Raw genomic sequence first — 19,710 nt, forward strand, 5'->3', positions numbered from 1 at the left:
CCTTCTCGCTGCGCCCCGTCTCTTTCGCGCCATTTCTGCCTCGCGCCCCCTCCCTCAGGGAAGGCGTTGGTTGCCATGACGAGGCTCCCACCCTCAGGGAAAGGCGGAGCGCAGTTCTTTCCTTCCTTCGCTCCTTCCCACTGCCTCACCCTGTGGTTTGGGCACTCGAGGCCCGAAGATCAAGGGGTTTGTGGCCATCTGTGGGGACATGTAGGAGTCAGAGTTGTGAGGGTGCCGGTGCTGCCGCTGGTGTGTGAGGTAGTAAAATTGCTCTCTAATGCCGCAAGGTGAAATGAGGTATCTGTATAAAATGTTTCCCGACTTAACAGACATTTTTGCAGTGTTGGCTAACATGGTTTTCATAATGGGTGGGAAATCTCTCCCGAGAGCAATGGGAGCAGTTCCGTGAGGAGGGTGCTGCAGTCCCAGCCTGAGGGTGGCCTTGGCTGCCCAAACACCCACCTGAACATCCACTATGACAATTTCGGTATAAAACCATGAAACTGAAACATGAAAAATCCAAACCCATGAAACTGGCATATTTGACGTATTTCAAACACTGATATTAGCTTTAAAAGTCCATGTCCCTAATGGATATCAGGGAGTTGGTGTCTGTCTCCCACAGCACAGGAACAATTCGTGGGTGTCAGAAGAATAAGTATTTTAAAGATATCTATTTCACTTTGGAAAATATATTAAGCGCTTAAAAGATTAATAACCACAGTGTTCATGGTGAAAATGAAGCATCATACAGATTTTAGAAAAGTTTGTTATAAGCATTTATTGTATGTCAACTTGTAGAGAGAATGTTTTATTTCTCAACAAATAAGGGCAAAGAAATGCTTGTTTTCCTGTTGGTTTCTGGTAGAGGAGGAAAAACCCCTAAAATTCAAGATTCACCAGATATGTGAATTTTAAAAAGTTACATGTTTGTGGGGAATGCCTTGAGTGGAAACATGCTGTGAAGAGGACACAACAAGGCACCTGAGTTGGGGGGGATGAGGACTCTTTCCTCAAGGGGGAAATTCACACTGAAAGTCTTTGGCAGTATTAGAATTCCTTCAGATAAAACAAACTGAAGTTGTTACTGGAAATTGATTTGGGCTGGATTCTGCAGCCTCTCCCATGGTTGGGAAGAGGCTGTGTCAACTCGAAAGTCTTGACAGGACTTTTAATAATATCTTTTTTATAATATTTAAATAATATTTTGATGGGATCTGTGGACCTGGGCTTTGCATAAAGTAGAAAATGAAAAACTTTAATTTTTGTTATTAACAGTACACTTCACTTGATAGCTAGATTTTCAGTAGTTCAGTTTTGGCTTTTTTTTTTAAAATTTTTTTTGTTGTTTTTTACATGAGCTCTCCTTCTCTGTCATTAAATACCTGGGGAGCTTCACCTCATTATTTCTCTCAAGAAAACAAAACCTAATCACCTTGTAGGAAATGACAAACCAGGTTTACTTGGTAAGTCCTGTGAACAGCTGTGAACATGGCACCAGACGGAAGTCAAAGGGCTTGTAGTCCAACAAGATGGCTCTCAGTCCTCTCGGTGGCATCAGATATGCTGGTTCTGTGAAAACACGCGTTTTGTATGGCTGAAATACTAAGAAATAGTCTCAGCTCCAGGAGAGGTGGGAGGAAAAAATTGATATTTACAGCTCTAAGGACATTCAGGCTTCCCCTTCCCCTAGCAGCAGCTTTGCTTTCTGCAAGGTCTCAGCTGTTGTAACCGGAACTTTGTGCACTGGATCGTTTGATCCAAACATCAGGCATGTCTGGCTGGCTGTTAGGTAGCACGACCGGCCCTTCGTTTCCCAATCCAAACCGATTTTTCCATGAAGAGCTGTTCTGCTGTGATGCAGCTGGAGAGACATCAAAGACAGTCTCCCTCAGGTCCAGCCGCAGGGTATCTCTCTTCCCGTTCAGGTAACCTCGCTCCGCATTACCGTAGGAGTCAGACAGCTCCAAGGCATCGGGACAGGAACTGGTTGATTCAGCGAGCTTCAGGCCTTGCTCGAAATCACTGATCGATGTCTCGCTGGAGATGTTGAGCATATCAAAAGAGCTGCCAAGAGAACAAAGGCATCTGTGAATTTTGTAGATGTCAGCAGCAGGGAGAGGGCTGTGGTCTGAGGTATAATCTGACTGCTGCTGGGCAGTGTCACTGGAGCACTGGGATTTATTGAGCTGCCCTTCTTCTTTCATGCCAGTTGGCTGGATGTGGTCCAGCCCAGACCCATCCCATGCCTTCAGACCATACTTTTGACAGCGACAATCTCGGCAGAGTCTCTCCCTGTGAATTTCTGTTTCTGAGGTGCTGTGCTTGTAAGGAGAGGAAGTTTGCAAGGCGGGACACTGGCACAGGCCGACCTGCTGGTCTCCAAGGGTCTCCTGCAGATTCTGTCTCTCTCTTTCCAGGGAGGGGTGCGTTCCCACTCGAGGGCATCTGTTGTCTTCAACTTGTATGTCTTCAGAGAGCACAGAGGGCTGGTTGGACAGCTTGCTTGTGGAAGTGCTGTTGTCAAAGCTGTCGCTGAGTTTCCTGGACAAGGGCTGGAGCTCGTATTGCTCGTTTGCAGTGTTGGACTCCTGGACCTTCCGCAACCGGTTTTGCTTCTCACTGCCCCCACAGGCAAAGTTTCCGTTCGGCCCGGAGTCATCAGAGTAGTCTTTCATGGTGTGGGCACAAGGCCAAAGGATCTGCCCGCAGTTCTTCTCCGGGCCGAAGAAGCAGCAGAGCGACTGGAAGAAGAAGCTGGCAAACCCACAGCTGATACAATTGATCATCATGATGAATATCCCCAGCTTCCTGTACACCAGGACCGTGGCAGGCAACATAATGACCCCTGCAGAGAAGAGAGCAGAAGCTGCCATGGCTGTGGCACAGCTCATCTGCTTCAGGGAAAAGGCCACTCGGCTCAGGCGGTCGGAATGGGGGCACAGGTGATAGGAGATGCAGTAGTTGACGGTGAAGTCAACAGAGAGACCTACTGCAGCTGAAATGAAGAGAGACTCCACTGCATTGAGCTGCCACTCCAAGAGGACCAAAAGGCCAGTGGTTACCAGGACGGTGCCTGCAATGGCAGTAACAGAGAAAATGCTAAGCAGAACGTTCCAGGTCGTGAGCAGCAGCACCACGAAGGAAATGGCTATGGAGAGCCCCATGACCACCATGGTTTCTGTGCTGAGACTGTGCTGGAGGTTGTACAGCTGTAATTTACTGGTAAACCACCCGTTCTGAAGCCCCACGGGGGCAGTTTTCATTTCCTCTGTTATCCAGAGGCTGATTTCCTCATAGAATTGTTTGACTTTGCTGTAGTTGAAGCTGTAGTGATAAATAGTTTGAAACTGCAGCACTAAGGCAGTGAGATTCCCCTCCCCATCAAACCTGAGGCCCAGATCGTACGTTTCTGCCCCTTCCCTGCCCTCCTCCAGGAGCATCATTTTGATGCAGTGCAGGAAGACTTCACTTCTGTAAGGGAAGGAGAACTGGTTACAGCAAAGGTTGAAGCTGTGGTCTCGCTGGGAGCACTGGCGACTGTCCATCCACCTGAGGAACTCCTCCATGAAGCACACCGTAGATTTCTGCTCTGCATCAGGGTAATAGAAAGTTTTGTTCTTCACTTTTTGGCAGAATTCGAGGAGCCACTTCTGGGCATCAGGATTTTGGATGGTGAAGGTGGTGTCTGTCACTAGGGTGCCATTGCTTTTTGGATTGAAATGGTCCCCGTTATCCACGGGCAGAATGCCCCAGACAATCGTGACAGGCATACGCTGCCCTTCTCCATGCTCCAGCCTCTCAAACATGAACTGGTGGCAGTACTCGGAATCGTACCTCTCAAAGGGGTGGCTCAGCCTGAACACTTGGACCGACGATGTCTCCAGAGTCGGGAGTTTGAGTTTGGGGTTGGAACAGGAAATGTAGGCACCTCCGATGGCTAAGGCAGCAAACCAGCAGATCCAGATGTATCGAAACTTGATGACCCCACAAGGCAGAAGCTTTTCAAAGAGCAGCTTGGAAGTTTCAGACAGTGTGTTCTGGAGAGCCTGGAGGACGTAATGGACGGAGAGAGCGACTCTCTTGTGGCTGCTGTTGTTCCAGTAGGCTTCCGGCTTGTAAACGCAGGTCGTTGCGATGTAGCGCTCGTACAGCACGGCCGAAGAGGGCAGCCAGGTCATCATGAAAACCAGATTCACCAGCACCGAGGTGCCCATGTAGACGGCGAAGCAGCGGATAGCTGTGATGTTGCTGATGTAGCTGGCGTAGAAGGCAGCACCCGTCGTGAAGCACGAGGCCAGCATGAGATACGCAAAATGGTGCATGGTTTGACTCACCCACTGAGCAAGCCCGGCAGAAGGGTTCTGGCCCTTGCTGAGGTTCCACAGGTCGAAGAAGACAAAAGTGTGGTTGGCACAAATGCCGCTGAGAATGATGACTGCTGTCAGGTTTACGAAAGGGAAATAGGTGAATCTAAAGGCCACCTTGTACAAGAAGTAGGAGATCATCAAAGAACTGACAACAGCGAGGAGGACCATCAAGGTAATAAATGCTGAGCGTAAATAAAAAGAAATGCTTAGAAAAATAGCTAATATTGCCAGCACTGGATACTTAGTATCAAGTAAAAGGTAGTGCTGGAATAGTTTCTGTTTAAGGCCCAGGTCCATTCCAGTGATAGACGTGTAGTTATCAAACAGATCCCAGGTTTCAAGGTTGTCTAAGTAGATCCCCATCATAGATGCACCTTTTCTTGTAGGCAGGAAAAGCAAGCTGTATTTGAGAGAGGGCACTTGGTACTCCATCGTCTGGGGACTGAGAAAGTCCCTGTCGACCAAGAAGTGAAGCAGTTGGTAGATGGCATTGAAGCGGGTACATTTTTCTGGGACTTGAGCACACTGAGAGTGTTTCTGTCTGACAGCCTCGGGGCCTATGCAGGATGGCGTGAGGACACCTCGGTGGTAGTCTGGAGCACAGGCACGGAGCAGGGCCAGGGTGTGGGAGATGTCTCCTTGGGTTATCTCCAGACACGAAGACCTGTTGTACAGGACAGCAATGTAGTTCCCCACAGACCAGCTCGGGCAGCATTCGTTGGCTTCAGTGCGCTGGCACAGGTCTCTAAAATGCACGTGTGAGCGTATCTGAAAAACATGAGGGGGCATCAGGTCAGACCCTCTCTTGCAGCCCCAGTGTTCCTTACTCGCTGCAGTAATTCTCCTGTCCTGTCCTGTCCTGTCCTGTCCTGTCCTGTCCTGTCCTGTCCTGTCCTGTCCTGTCCTGTCCTGTCCTGTCCTGTCCTGTCCTGTCCTGTCCTGTCCTGTCCTGTCCTGTCCTGTCCTGTCCTGTCCTGTCCTGTCCTGTCCTGTCCTGTCCTGTCCTGTCCTGTCCTGTCCTCTTCTCTCCTTTTCCCCTTTCCTCTTTACCCAAGGTGTACCACTCATCGCCATCCATCCTCCCAGTGACAAATCCCAAACACCAAAGCTATGGAAAGTTGGTAGCCTTTTGCAAAAATTAAACCCTGTCCATTATTATATTTTATAACCACAGATTTGAAAATTTGGCTCCTATGGCAAATGCAGCTCATCCAATTAAACTTCCCACTTGTAAAGCTTGCCACCAATCTCCAAGCTCGTAGCTCCATTTCCATAATTATGTTCTGCTGCCCAAAATCCTCATCAGCTTCTGATGGACACCTTTAGCTTCTAGACCAGCTCCTGTTCAGTGTCCTTTATTCTTGTTTAATTTGCAGCTGGCAGGTGGGATCATCCCTGTATTGCCAAGTAGGTGAAATGCTTTTGAATCCTCCAGGTAAAACCTGTTGCATAGCTTACATTGTTTTTTGTCTAGCATCCTCTCAGCAAGACATCAAAGATTGCAGCAGACAGAAAAGAGACAGCCTGTACTTGTGTTCTTCCTGCCATCACTGACCTTGTCTTGTTCCATTTGACACATAGACTGAATTGCTTGCAAGTTCCATAAGCTCCCAGCAGTTGTGGACATAAATACCAGCTGGGAATAGCTCTTTTCTGAAATAAAGAAGAAGAAGAAAAAAATCATAAAAGGATTAGGTAATGAAGATGAAGCAGCCAGGCTGTTTGGAGTAGAGTCTCCACAGAAAAAAGAAATATGTATCTCTGTCCATAGGACTGCTCTGGAGGACTCCCTGGAGGGAAGCAGGTCACAAGACAGTGGTGAGCATGTGCTTTGTGTGACCTTACCCCTGCTCCTTGAAACAGGTCAGCAGCATCACGGCACTTTGAAAATCAAATATCAGCTGGCCTTTAGCGACTGCTGGCATCTGGTTCTGCACCCCTGGAACAAGGGAGGAGCTCGAGCTCAGCCAAAAAGCCCCAAGGACCTGCAGGTTTGGTGTGTGACTTGTTTCAGAGGTGGATAGAAGGCAGGGAAGAGAATAAAAATATCTGCATGTTGTTCCTCTTCTTTCTACTTACTAGTGTCCATTTTGGGACAAATTTGGGGGTGTTGGAGCTTTCTGTTTTTCTCTCCAGATTTTACTGCCATTTACATTTTTCAAGAAGAAAAGAAGGAACAGAGAGGGAGTGGGAGCAGACAAGGGAGAGGGAGCAGACAGCGAGTGGGGCATATGCTGTTTTTCCAGAGTATTCACTTTTGATATGGGTAAATGGTGAAAACATTAGTCCTTTAATGTGTGCTTTCAAGGTATATTTCTAAAGCGAAAACAAGAAGCATGGCAAAGAGTTAAGAAGGAGAAACAACTCTTCAGAATTTCTGAACCAGCCTTTTCTGACCACTGAGGTATGAAGTGCTGGGAGGGCACTGTCAGAGCTCTCACAGGTGGAATTGTACACACTTCTTGCTTAGAGCAAATTCAGAGTATTCCCTGTGTCCTAAACTCTGACAGTTCTGCCAACTGAGTTCTGGGTGTGCAGTATTTACTGCCCCATCGAGATTTCACTCACCTGGGGGACCACAGAAGAATCCATCTGCTCCATAGATGGTTTCCACCATTCTCCGTGTCCTTGCTGCTTGTTCTCCCTGAGCAGCCTTCTGTCCTCTGCCAATGCCAAGGTCATCATAGCTAGCAAGAGGGCAGATTATTGTTAATAATACTGTTAACTATTATTATTAACAAGAGAGCGTCTGGCTGAGAATTACATTCACTGACAAGGCTCTGGTGCCACACACAGCAATAGGCAGCCCAAATCCATTGCAGGCACACAGACTTCAAACTCTCCAATGCCTCAGTTGCTTTTAAGCGTAGGATGTATGTTGAAATTCACATAGATATTTTTGAATATTGAATATTGAATATGTGACTTTACAACCAACATGTTCCTCAAATCCCCCAAACCAAGCTCAAATACCTTTTCTTCTTGGCATAGGGAGAAAGGGAAAGGGTCTTCTTGTAGCCTGTATGGCTCTCGACATTCCTCCACACAATGAGCTTCCTGCCAATGTCAGTGTCCCGTGGCTCAAAACCCTGCACCAAGGAAAAGGGCTTTGTCACAGCTCCACTTCTGCTCAGCTGTCCTTAGGCCTCCTCTGACACATGGAAACTGTATGAGACTGTTACTGCATCTTGGAGAGATGCACGAATTGAACTTTCCCTTGAACTACTGCATCCCAGAAATGAGAGAAAAAATATGTCTCCTTCCCTTTTCCCTTTCCCTTTCCCTTCCCATCAACAATGGCTACAATTCTCTCTCCCTGATCACCTAAGAATCTCTTCTCCTTCTCAAGTGTAATAGGCCCTTACAGAAATGGGACTAATTTTCCTTTTTGCAGACAAACTCTAGCGTATTCTTATTTTTTCAAGATTCCTCCATTAACAAGAGGCAGGGATGACTTTAGGGAATGTGGCATTCCACATGGAAAACATTCCATGTGCATAGTGCTCAGAACAGGGCATGCTCTCCACATCAAGAGCCTCATGCACAGACTGTAGGAGCAAAAGCCAGCTCTTCTATCCAGTCTCTGCTGAGCCTAGCTATTCCCTGTGGGCAATCTCAGCCTTCCAGCCTTGGAAGGGGAGCAAAGGGAGCAATCCCAGTTTGTGCTGGCAGTGTCTCCACACCGGAGTGAAGGCACTGGTGGGAGTGCACAGCATGGCTGAGGGATGTGTTCTCCCTGTGTGTCAGGGGCAGCTGTGCAGGACTGGTACATTCTGCTTATCTTGGAGGGATGATATCACTGGTTGGGCATGGATTTACATTCCTATTGATACATCAACTGTAGGGACTTACCATTAGGGGTTCTGAAAAGTCAGGCAGATTCCCAACCAGCAGCCCAGCCATGGTGCAGATCACTGCTGCCACGGAGCACAGCACCAGCATGGCCAGCGGCCACTCCGTGATCAGCTGGGAGTAACTGCAGGCAACAGGAAGAGAAAAATGCAGCTGGTGAGATGCTTCTGCTCTGAGCAAAAACCTGCTGTAGAGCCAATGAGGTGTGAGTAACAGGAAGGAAAAAATCAGGGTCTCTGGTTTGAGCACTTATTTATTGTGAGGCTTGGAGGCTCTAGTGCAGCTATTAATGAACATAGTACACCTCTAACTGGATGTTTGCAGGCAGCTCTAATTAACTCGGGTAATTACATTTTGCCTCCCTGCATTTTCCAGCTTTTTCAATCAGAAATAATAAAAACCAGACTCTTGTGTCCTTGGGCAAAATGAAGCTTTAAACATTTAAATTCAAAGATTGCATTTAGAAACAGCCTCTTCATTTCCCTCACATTGAGCTATGTCAGCTGGTGGCTGCAACAGTTTGGGCTGCAGATTTCCAGACTGTGGACCCTGAGAAATCTTCAGGTTATTCTGAAGAGTCCCTGAAGGTAACTGACCAGAGCAAGCCCACTGTCACTGGTCTAAATTCACATGTATTCACTAGAATACATATAATTTTCATGACATTTCACAGAATTTTGATGACATTTCTATACCATCAAAATCCTTCCAGGGAAGCAGCTTACTCTGGCCAAAGTATTATTTGCCAGTTACTTTTGTTCTTAAAGAGCTGGTGTAAAATTTTCTATCCAAGTTCTGTTTTTCCTTTGGAACAAACTGTCTCCCATGTAGGATGATCTATGAAAGTTACTCTCCCACATTTTTTACCAGTGCAGGTTTTACTGTGTCAAGATTTTTGTCTTTCTCAGAAACATCAGTTGAGATATAAGATAGCAGAATGGGTTCCTGCTCTGGTTTGGAAGGTTCTAGGTAGTTCTTTTGTGTTCTGCTGTATTTCTGAAATATAAGAAATTCTTTGTTCAAAAATAGTTGACAAGTATCTGTGAAGGGAAGTGAAATATTTATGAACTTTATTTGAGATGGAATGTTTCTGCTTTCCTGCTCTTTTGCCCCTTTTGCCTGGGACTCCACTGCAGCTATTTCATCATTAGAAACCATCACAAGCACTTCAAACACCTTTTCACATAACTTTTGATTTTTTTTTTTTTGGCTTTTTTTTTTCAATTTACAACTGCCTTATCAAGTTTGTTTTTGTAGACAAAGTCTTTCCTATGAAAATGAACAAAACTGCTCTTTACCTAATTTCTGGAGGATGTTTTGGGTATTTCCATGTCCAATTACCAGAAAAAAAAAGAACAAAAAAAAAGGTGCTTACCCAAACCATCCAGAAGTAATAGTTTACAAAAGTCAACTTTAAGTACAAGTAGAAAGCAATCAAATTACTTTAATTTTGATAAATGTATTTAAAATTCTCTGTCTGTTGAAAAGATAAGTTTATTTCCTGGATGAGCTCTTTTTGTTATTGCTCCTCGGATAAAACAAGCTGGATTAATCTTACACACATATATATACACACATACACACACACACACACACAGAATTATTTTATATATATATAAAGCTACTGTATAGGTTAGAGCCAGGCACCTGCCCAAGAACAGCTACTGGGACAGTGTTGCTATTCATTAATGCAGGTTAAATTGATCTCACAAGCAAATGGAGATTTTTTCCAAAGAGCGGAAAGCCCCAGGAGCGCTGACCTCGCCTCTGGAGCTGGGCCTGCTGGGATGTCACCAGCAGTAACACTCTGCTTCTCCTAATAGCAGGAGAGGAGAGCACTGATCACAGGGTACAAGGACAGGAAGCTTTTGCTGTTAAACATACCTTTTTGGCATCCTGAAAGCTTTATCATGTCTGCAGACAGAAAGGAAAAAAGATGTGTTAATTTATTATTTTCCTGGGAAGCCCAGTGCTGGGCTGATCCCTGAGCAGGTTAACCCTTGCAGGGCTATAAGCACCAAGGTGAGCCAGTGCTGACACAGTTCTGGCACTGTGTGAATTAGTTTAATGAATAACAGAGCCTTTTTCTCTCCCATTTTAACCAAACAGGATGGGAAGCCATGTAGCCACTCCTCCTTTTGCCCCTCTCAGAAAACCCCGCAGAGAGTACTGGACATTAGCAATGCAGTCCCATAGAAATCCCATTGCATATCTCATCCATTAAAATCTATCTGGTTTAAGTGCTTTTCCTGCACTTCTTAAAGGGTTCCTTGACAAAAGCAAACCTCTTTATTAAATCTCATGAGTTGGGCTAACAACAACTGTAGATAGTTTTTACTTCCTGTTTAGCTTAGCAAGGATTTTCCCCAGAAGGTGACTCTTACTTGTTTCCTGGGCCCCTCCAAAGACAGTGTCTTTTCAGGCTATAGGAGCAGAATGCCAGTGGAGCTGCTAAAAATATTTTATCAGGATTTTCTTCACAGAGGAGCATTTGTCACTCTACTTGAAGGGCTCTGGGGGGGAAATAAAGAAGCCTTCCCCAGGGGATCCAAAGTTTGTTAATGAATCCCTGAGGACAAGCCTTCCACTGGCATCCTGAAAAAAAAGCTGCATCTTGGTGGGTCAGATATCTGCAGGACCTTTTGTTCTGCTCTCTCCGTGCTGAAACATCCCCTTGAAACACGCCTCAGTCTGGCACAGCCTTGGCTTGGACCAGCTTCCAGAGAACTGCTCCCACCTCCTTCTGCAGCTGTGCCAAGCTCCACTCAACCAGTGCTCCCAACTCCTCTCACCCTCCTACACTCCTGCTTAAACTGGGAGAAGGTCCTGCTGCACTCCAATATCTGTGTTGGGCAGATGGCCCCCACTCCATGCAGCAGCCAACTGGTGACCTTGAGGAAGCTCATCCTTCCTAGCTTTGTTATGAGTGGGAGAAATGGAAAAGCAATGGAGGAGAGCTCCCCATGGCAGAGTCACTCTTGGTGGCTCATGTAATAAATGATTCTGTGTTTTGCTCGTCACGCTAATGCTCTGTAGATTCAGGACCGAGAGGAGCAGAGCAAAAGCCTCCCCACATTATCAAAGCAAGGTCTCTCTCTGGCAATGCACTGCCCATCCAGTGCTAATTCCCTCACAATAGCTCCTCAAGCAGATTTGCTTGGATTAAAAACCTCATTCTGGCATTATTATGTTATCACTTTTCTGACTGCTGGTGCTGCACACTCTGCCAGGGATTTGCAGTCCAGCTGTGCTTCCTACTTAAATGACCTGTTACAGAGGATGTGGTTGGCAATTTTGTTGATAGCATATGAGTGAAAAAGGGTCCCGGCTCCTTTGACTGCAGTTCCTCTACACTGAAAACACAAGCAAATTAAATCCTCTGTAAATGGCTGGAAAAAGAGACTGTAAAGGGCTTTTGTGCCTAACACTGAAATGTGGGCAAGGAAGGAATCCTGTGCCATCTTTTATTAGGATTCAGTGGCTACGGCTGCAGCAGTGAAGGGATCATGATCTCTTGTGCCAAGAGTGGACTCTAAAAGGCACTCTCAGGAGGAAGGATGGTGCTGGCTGGAAGGAGCAGAGGTTGCAGTTCAGGCTGTTGTTATCCAGGCACTCTGTACACAAATGAATTCTGTCATGGACAACAAAGAATTCATACCCTGGTTGCTGCCCAACCTGGAAAGCCAAATAATGTTCCCCCCTTTTGTATCTCTCACTGCTCAGCTGTAGCTAGTGCTTACCCTCTGCTGCCACTCAGCTCTCTGTATGCCCACACAGAGGTAGAGAGCAAACTGGATCCCTCCGTGCATTTTGGGGCAGCTGGTGCCCTGAGCTGGAGAGCAAACCCATGCTTCATGCATCCCAGCTCACACCCTGCTCATCCCTCCCACTTGCCCCTATCAAGTCTGGAAGATGCTCTTTTGAGATGCCTTTCACGTGCCTCTTACCTGACTGTGACAACATGATGTTGCACTGGCTGCCGCTGCCCGGGGGACCACTGCTTCCAGGGCATTTCTGAGGCCTTGTGGTGGGAAGCTGGCACAGAATCACCACTGGAAAGGTGGGAACACAGCACAGGCCTCTCGCCATGCCCAGGGACTGAGGGCAGGCCATAGCTGCCTTGGGACTCCTCCTGGTTGCAGGGGTAATATGGGTGGTGCTGCTGTGAGTCCTGGGAGCTTGATGGCACCTGGCCGTTGGACTGGGTGGAGACTGGTCCAAGTGTGTGGCTGGAGGAGGGCAGGTTGTCTTCCCCCAGCCCGGGGGATGCAGGAATGGGGCAGTGATGGACTGGGCAGATTTTTTCCCAGGAAGTGCCACTGTAGCTGAGCTCAGCGTTCCCAATCTCTGGCATGGCAAGACAGGTCTGACAAGGTCCTGCATTTTGTTTTTCCCTATGAGAGAAATGAAGGGAAAGGTAAAACAGGGGAGAGGTTGAAAGGCTGTGCTGAGGAGTTGCATCCTGAGAACTGGAGATGCTCACAGACCTCCCACGTAACACAAATGTCAAACCTCGCCCACTGTGTCCTGTACCAGGAGTCAGCTTAAGGGCTGAATGGATTATGCTTTTTATAAAGACATCCGTGACTCACTCAGGGATCCCAAGTGATGGGGGATCCTGTAATCCATCCTTTGTGTGTGTTGCTCCAAAAGTTTGAAAAATTGGGTAATAGCCCACCCAAAAATTCTCCCAAGATATTTCACTGTGGAGGGGGGTCCTAACTCAGGACCCAGAGAGATTACAGAGGCCTGGGCAAACAGAAACCAATGGAATCTGCATGTCTAGAAGCCACTCAATTATCTGCACTCCTTGGGAGGATTAATTAGTGTGATTGCTCTGCAGAAGGACTGGCACTGCTCCATGTTGGGTCAGCAGGAGAGTGAGTCATCCCTGGCACTGACACAGCTGAGCAGTGAACCTGAGGGCTGTGATGTGTAACAGGGTCTTCAGCCTCCAGCCTGGCACATTCCCTAATGGCTCCCACATCCTGCATGCTCCACTGGGCTCTTCAGGAACTTTTTAGACACACATCTCCCAAGGATGACAGCAACAGATTTTATTGGTCTTACCTTGTAGGAAGGGGATGGACTGGGATCTCTATAGATCCTTTGAAAGTTTACTGTCCTCTGGCTGCCGAATTTACTGAGACAAAACATTCGCAGACTCCAGTTCCCAAGTAATAAGGTGTCTGCAGGATACACTTTCTCTTCTCCAAGGAATTAAAAACATTATTTCATTCCTATAGTTCTTGATTTATGGAGCCCGAGAGGTTTTGCTAGCTTGGAGAAAGTTTGAATAATACTTTGAGGGACTGCTTTGTCTGTGTGACACCAAAAACCCCTTCACACACAATAGACTGAGGTCCTTCAGACCCCAAAATGCTTTAGGAATTGCTGTCCCAAGAGATGCAAACACCAGCAGTTTCTGGTCCTTGTTCAGAGCACGTGCCACAGTCTCTTACAGCTGAATTATGTGTCTTGCTGCAGTGCCTGGCGTCCAGGATTAAACAGGACGAACAGTTCAGACCAGCCAAAATCACAAAGTGTCTCAAAGAATTATGAATGTTGGAGGAAGACTGCAGTGAGATCAACTTTAGCCTGAGGCACCTGGTGTGATGTGGGAAAAAATTAAGATAACAAGTTGGGGAAGGGATGTTTTTTAAAATTTTGTAGAGTATCTCTCATTTATTTTTCTCACAGCCACAGAAAAAGGCAGAATTTTAGTGATTACACGTCTCTGGAATTGCACCCAAAGTTAACTGGCATGAGATTATCAAAGACAAAAGAATCTGGAGAATACTATTAGCTCAGTATTGCTTGAAAATTGCTATTTTTTCCAGAAAGCAGGACATATTGGCCTTGGCAGTCTGTGCTGTGTACTTTCCAACATCAGTTGAGTTTATCAACACTGATAAACTATATTTCATGATTGTACAAAATGGGCTTATTTCATTAAAACCATTACAGGAGAGTAGTGTTTGTGGTAGCACTTACACCAGTGCCGATGTGGACACTCATGCCACAGGCATCACACTCAACTTCAGCTTGCACACTGTACCAGTCCAAGGACAAGTAACAGAGAAATCTTGACTCATTAAGCAGCATCCAATGCTATGTTTAGTTTCTAAGCCTAAAGAAGGCTGCAGCAGTTACAGACACAGATAGCACATTCCTGGGTCCTGACTTCAGAAGCCATAATTGATGTGCAAATGCAAAGTAACTGGGAAGAAGTCAGTGTTTGTGCTGAAGCAGGTGCCAGAAAGCAGCAGACAGGTGTGTGCACACCTCAGTGAGATAAGGTTGAGATAAAGTTGTCCCCAGCAGTTCCAGTGCTCATTTGCCTCTGAGCTTCAAGGCAAGGTACTAGTAAGACTTGAGCTGGTTCAATGCAGCAAGAGGGAGAGCAGCTGGCAAAGCAGAAGCTCCTGAACTGTGACAACGATATCCCAGTCACCCAAAGAACTTGTCAAATAACATCAACAATAAGCTTGAAGTCCTTGCTGTCCTGTCCCAGGTGGATTAGTGACAGGATTACCTGGCCTTTCAAGTGTGTGATTTGTGTTAGAGCTCTGTGTAAAGGTAGTTCACAACAAGAGACTCCACACATGTCATATATGAGATTACAAATGCAGTGCCAGCAAAGCTGCTCAGGAGATGCAATCTGAACTCTTGTCTGGAGTTCTTACAGCCTCATCAGAGTCGTCCCTGCACGGGGAGGGATTCAGGTGCAGCACAGGGCAGGAGCGCTGCAGACAGACCAAGGGAAGATTAGGGTCTGTGGCAGTCAATAAATAAAATTACATCTTTAATTAGTCGTTGCACTTCTCTACTAATCATAGAGGCAACCTTAGGGGAAGATGCTAAACCACCACATCCCCTACAGTGCTAGTCAGCTGCAGGGGCAGAGGTTATTTGGGACAGGACCTGGAGGGTCCCTCAAGCCACGCTTTCAAGCCTGAGGTGTAAATCATCTTGCTCTTCCCATGTGTCCAGTGACTTGGTTGTGGTTTGTAGCTTTGTACTGCAGGGAATTTTCATCAGAGAGCTGAGGTCATGGTAGTGTTATGCTTTGACAAGGTCTAGACCTTTTCTCACTCCCTTTTTGTTACCTCTAATTTACTCTTTTTCCTCAGCCTTGATCCTGTTGTTTTCCCTAATTTTTGCACACTTTAAATAGGTGATGCTCTCCTGCAGTGCATAATAATTTATAAAGACACTGCCATACTGACATCTTGTGTTTTGGTGTTCCTACACCTGTACTGTATTTCTGATCTTTTTTTTCAAAGGAAAAACAAAATTGTCATCCCTTTAAACTGCTGGATCTGCACAGTAATCTGGGACCAGAGGCTTTTCATGACTTAATTAGCCTGTCTGCCTCATCTGAGGGTGAATATGTGACACTGGACAGAACAAAAGGGCTTTTACAAAATACACTTTGAACATGGTCAGGGAGAGGCAGGAGACCATGCAATGAAAAATTCTTCCTCCGCAAACCCCTCGGCTACAAAACCTCCTGGAGGGGAAAGCAGATGCCAAACTCTTGGATATCGCAGATTGCCTCCGGGTTTTCTGCACATACGTTGGTAGCGTTGAGTCTAATATTTCACATGAAATCACACTCTCCTTGTTTACCATCTTTGCTGTGAAATGCTGTCAAGTTCTGCTCTTCCTCCGTGTGTCGTCTCCGAACTCAATCCCTGGCCTCCTCAGTGACTTCAGATTCTGGAATAACTTTGGCAAGTTTGGATCATTCACTCGTGACTTCTCTTCATTATCTTCTTTTCAGACTAAACAATTACAGCTCTGTCAATCACCCTCCGGATATGAGTTCCCTTATGCTCATCCGTCTCCAACTCCATGACGATGTGACCTTGGTTATCCACAATCTCCAGGGAAACCTGGAGCTTGCAAATAATGATCGGTTCGGATAATCACTGCTGGCAGCTCAGCAGAGTTCAAGTCTCCACTTGCTGCTTTCCCAATTAGCTGTAGTGCTGCTGAGCTTAACCTTTGGTCTGCTGAGGTCTGCACCAGACATGTAGGCCGGTCCTTCTTTGCCTGAAACCATGTCACTATTACTTTTCTGGGCCCTCAGGACCTTGAACTATGCTAGAAAAATGTTTCTGGGGATTTCTGATGTCTGTTTGCTGTCAGGCATGAGGAGAAGAGGGCAGAGCACCACACTGGACTCTGCTTGCCTTGCTGACACTGACAAAGACTTATTTTTAACATTCATTCCCACTCTGGGCTGTGTCAGATATTTGATTTCTTTGGGATTAAGTGAGCAGAAATGATGTCTCTGCTGCAGAAAAGCCTACAGAGGCAGCTGGCAGCCTCCATTTTCTTCTCCAGGCTCAGCTGGATGTAACCAGAGAGATGCTGGGAAAGGAGAAAAGAAGGGGTGTAAGGGAAGGGATGGACTAGGGTTAACTGCTCCTGTTACCCACAGCAGTGAGCTGTGCTGCTCTCGCTGTTTGCTTCCCTGTCTCTTGCCCTGAGATGTCTAGACAGAACAATAATCCAATTTATGGACCTGCCCGAGTCACTCTGAGTGCAGCAGTGCTTCTCTGAGATGAGTACCAGGGCACAAACAGGGTGCTCATACTGATGAGTACCACGGCACCTACCTTGTGTGAGGGAGCTAGCAAAAGGACTGCAGCCTCTTCCCACAAGAAAACAGGAAGGAGAGGGTCAGGATTTCTAAGGAGACAGCTTTCTGCCATTCCAGGTCTGCAGGGATGTGGAGCAGTGGTGGGATAGAGGGTCTGTGGTCCATCCCCCTGGCGCAGAGTATCTCCCTCTTCCAGAGACCAGCATCCTTTTGCCCCACACAGGATGGCTGCAGGACCTGGCTTTAGGCTTTACCTGCTCACTTGGCCCCAGCAAAGTTTACTGGAAACATGCCATGTTGGCTGCCTGCTCCCAGCACATTCCCCTCGGGATGGTTTAATTCTGCAGCACACAGAGCTGAGCTGGGATGGAGGAAGCTTTGCAGGCAGGGAAATAGTAGCCTTCCTTTTCCTAAGCCACTACAGTTTTTGGCACTCCCTGGTCTTGCTCTCCCCCCCAAGCCACGAAGTAGGAGCGCACATGTGGTTCTGAGAGGGAAATGGGCCAAAAATATTCAGCCTTTTGCAGGAATGGTTCCTTTCTCAGTCTGCCTAATTCCACCCTTGTCCCCAAGCCCATTTCTATAAGCACTGCTTTTTTTTTTTTTTAATAGATCATCCCCCCCTTTGCATACTAAAGAGAGGATCAAGAAAGAAGCACTTTGCATATGAAAGATGGGAAACACCTACTGAGTGAATGGAGCTGTCTGATGCCTGACTCAAACTACAACTTCTCCTGTTGACAGAGGAATCTTAAGGAGGAATAAAAATAAGGAGAAAAATGGCAGAAGTCTGTACCTTGCCTACAACTGGAGCCCTTTTTCATCAGGAACCTTTGCTCAATTAGCCATTAGGTGCTACAAAATTTCATTAATTAAAAAAAAAAAGAAGCTAGTTTTATTTTCTTTTCCCTTTTTTTTTTTTCTTCCTCTAGCAAAGTTTTGTTTGCATATCAGCTGTACAAGTGTTCCCAAATGAAAAAGAAATATGAATTCTTTCTGGATTAAATCCATGTGCTATAGGTCAGCTCCCATCTAGACTAATAGCTTTTTCCTGGAGAGCTGTAAATGACTTTTTAAGAATGTGCTTTTATAATGGAATTTAAATTTCTCTTTGAAAGTACCACCAGCAAAACTGCGGTGGAGCTCTTGAGAAAAATAGCTTTTTGCCTTGTATTTTCTAAGGAGATAAGAGTGCCCTTTCCCTGGGATTAGGGGAGGGTTCATTGCATTTCACTGTCACCTTGTTATCTAGCTCCCTGTCTCCCTGACAGAGAGAGACAGGCACTCCTGAGCAATCCATCTCCTCCTTTGGCTGCGGCAAATCCTTGTGCAGTGAACAATTCCTGTGGAGTTCTTTTGTTTTGCTTTTTCAGTCTAGCAGCAGGATCGTGCATACCCTTGAGAAGACCTACAGTCTTTTTGTTAGTGAGACTCCTGAGTATGTTAAATCATCATGAAAAATTAATGAGACTGCAAAACTCTGCTTCCCACATAGTCTGCCAGGAAAAGTTTTGTTTTATAATCCTTTTCATTGACTTGTAAGAACAGCCTTATCTTTACCCCAGGCAGCTGCTGCTGCTGCCGTGGGTACAGGTGTGTGTGCTGGACATGGAGGGCTCAAGGTTCCCACCCAGCCTTCAGTGCCAGAACAGCTGTCTGCATTGGGAAAATCATGTTTGCTAAGCCTCATTTTGAAGAAAAAAAGGAGTGAAATGAAAAGGGAAAGGAAATGAAAATCCCCACCTTGGTGTTCCAGACTGAAAGAGGCCAGGAGGAAGATGGTGTTTTCTAACATCTGTGGTTTTTTGCTGATGAGGTGAGCATTGATGATGAAGAGCCTTGGCTAGGGCAGAGGGTGGGGACCACAGAGCTAAAACTGAGTGAGCAGCATGGGTGAAGTTTGAAATACACCTGTGTCAGGTGGCTTAACTCTGTAACTTACCTCTCACAGGCTGCAGTGTTCGTTTCAAGACCTGTCTGAATGGCGAAGGAGTACTCAGACAAGCAAAGAAGATGGCTCCAGTGACAGCTCGGCCCCAAGGAATGTGCAAGGTCTAAACTAGGGCTGGACTGTGTGAGAGTCACTGAACACCCACAGGCACGGCAGCCTCTGGCCGAGGACATCAGAGCTGTCTAATGAGCAGTGAGTGCCCTGTCAGTGCCCCCGGGCGGGTGGGGCTCTCTCAGCCTGAATATCCTGTACCAGACAGAAATGAAACCCTTGGGCTTTCAAAAGGGATTTGTGTGCTGCTGACCTCGGGGTGTGTTCTGGTCAAACAGAATCTGAAGAGCTCAGGTCTGTTGCCCTGGTCTAACAAGTGCCAGTGTGCTCGTGAATATGGGATGGCTCCTTGCCCATGATTATGGGCTGTTGATGTTTCCAGAAAATGTTGACGATTGTGGCTGCCAACTTGGCTTAAGACACCAGGTAAGAGAGCATATGGCACAGGGGGACATGATGAGGGATGCGGGGGTTTATGGAGATCTTTGGAGTGAAACCCATGTTTGCCCACAGCTGAGTGCAATAAGGTTATGTCTGAAACACACTGAGCTTACCAACAATAGGTCTCCCGTTGCTGCAGAAGAGGGAGCACACCATGTTGCAGGATAGAAACCTGCTCGGGAGACCAAACCGGGAAGCCCCCCGGCACAATTGGCTCTGCATGGTGTTCCTGGCCCCGGGGTAAGAGCAACCAGGGCCCCGGTTGGGCAGCGCACATCGCCAGAGCCCGAATCGCGGGTGGGCAGCTGGGCAGGCAGTGAGGGATTCTGTCTGCACCCCCGGTAGGACGACGGGACACACTTCGGCGGGACTGAGGGGCCCTGGTGCTAGGAAAACCCGGTGACACCGACCACTTCCACACACAGAGCCGCGGG

The 19,710-nt window shown here is 46.8% G+C and overlaps 1 protein-coding gene across 1 annotated transcript; it reads right to left on the reverse strand.

The window, feature by feature from the left end:
• Positions 1-755: 755 nt before the first annotated feature.
• On the reverse strand, positions 756-19,701 carry DISP2 (dispatched RND transporter family member 2). The gene is made up of 7 exons (XM_008644048.2): positions 12,170-19,701; positions 10,107-10,136; positions 8,223-8,346; positions 7,344-7,459; positions 6,939-7,057; positions 5,926-6,023; positions 756-5,138 (listed from the first exon to the last, which is right to left on the reverse strand). Exons 1-7 carry the CDS (start codon positions 12,574-12,576, stop codon positions 1,719-1,721), a joined length of 4,314 nt encoding a protein of 1,437 aa, XP_008642270.2. The 5' UTR covers positions 12,577-19,701; the 3' UTR covers positions 756-1,718.
• Between the last annotated feature and the right edge of the window lie 9 nt (positions 19,702-19,710).

This window comes from Corvus brachyrhynchos, unplaced genomic scaffold, assembly GCF_000691975.1.
Source record: "Corvus brachyrhynchos isolate BGI_N302 unplaced genomic scaffold, ASM69197v1 scaffold281, whole genome shotgun sequence".
In the NCBI taxonomy this organism is placed as follows: Eukaryota; Metazoa; Chordata; class Aves; order Passeriformes; family Corvidae; genus Corvus; species Corvus brachyrhynchos.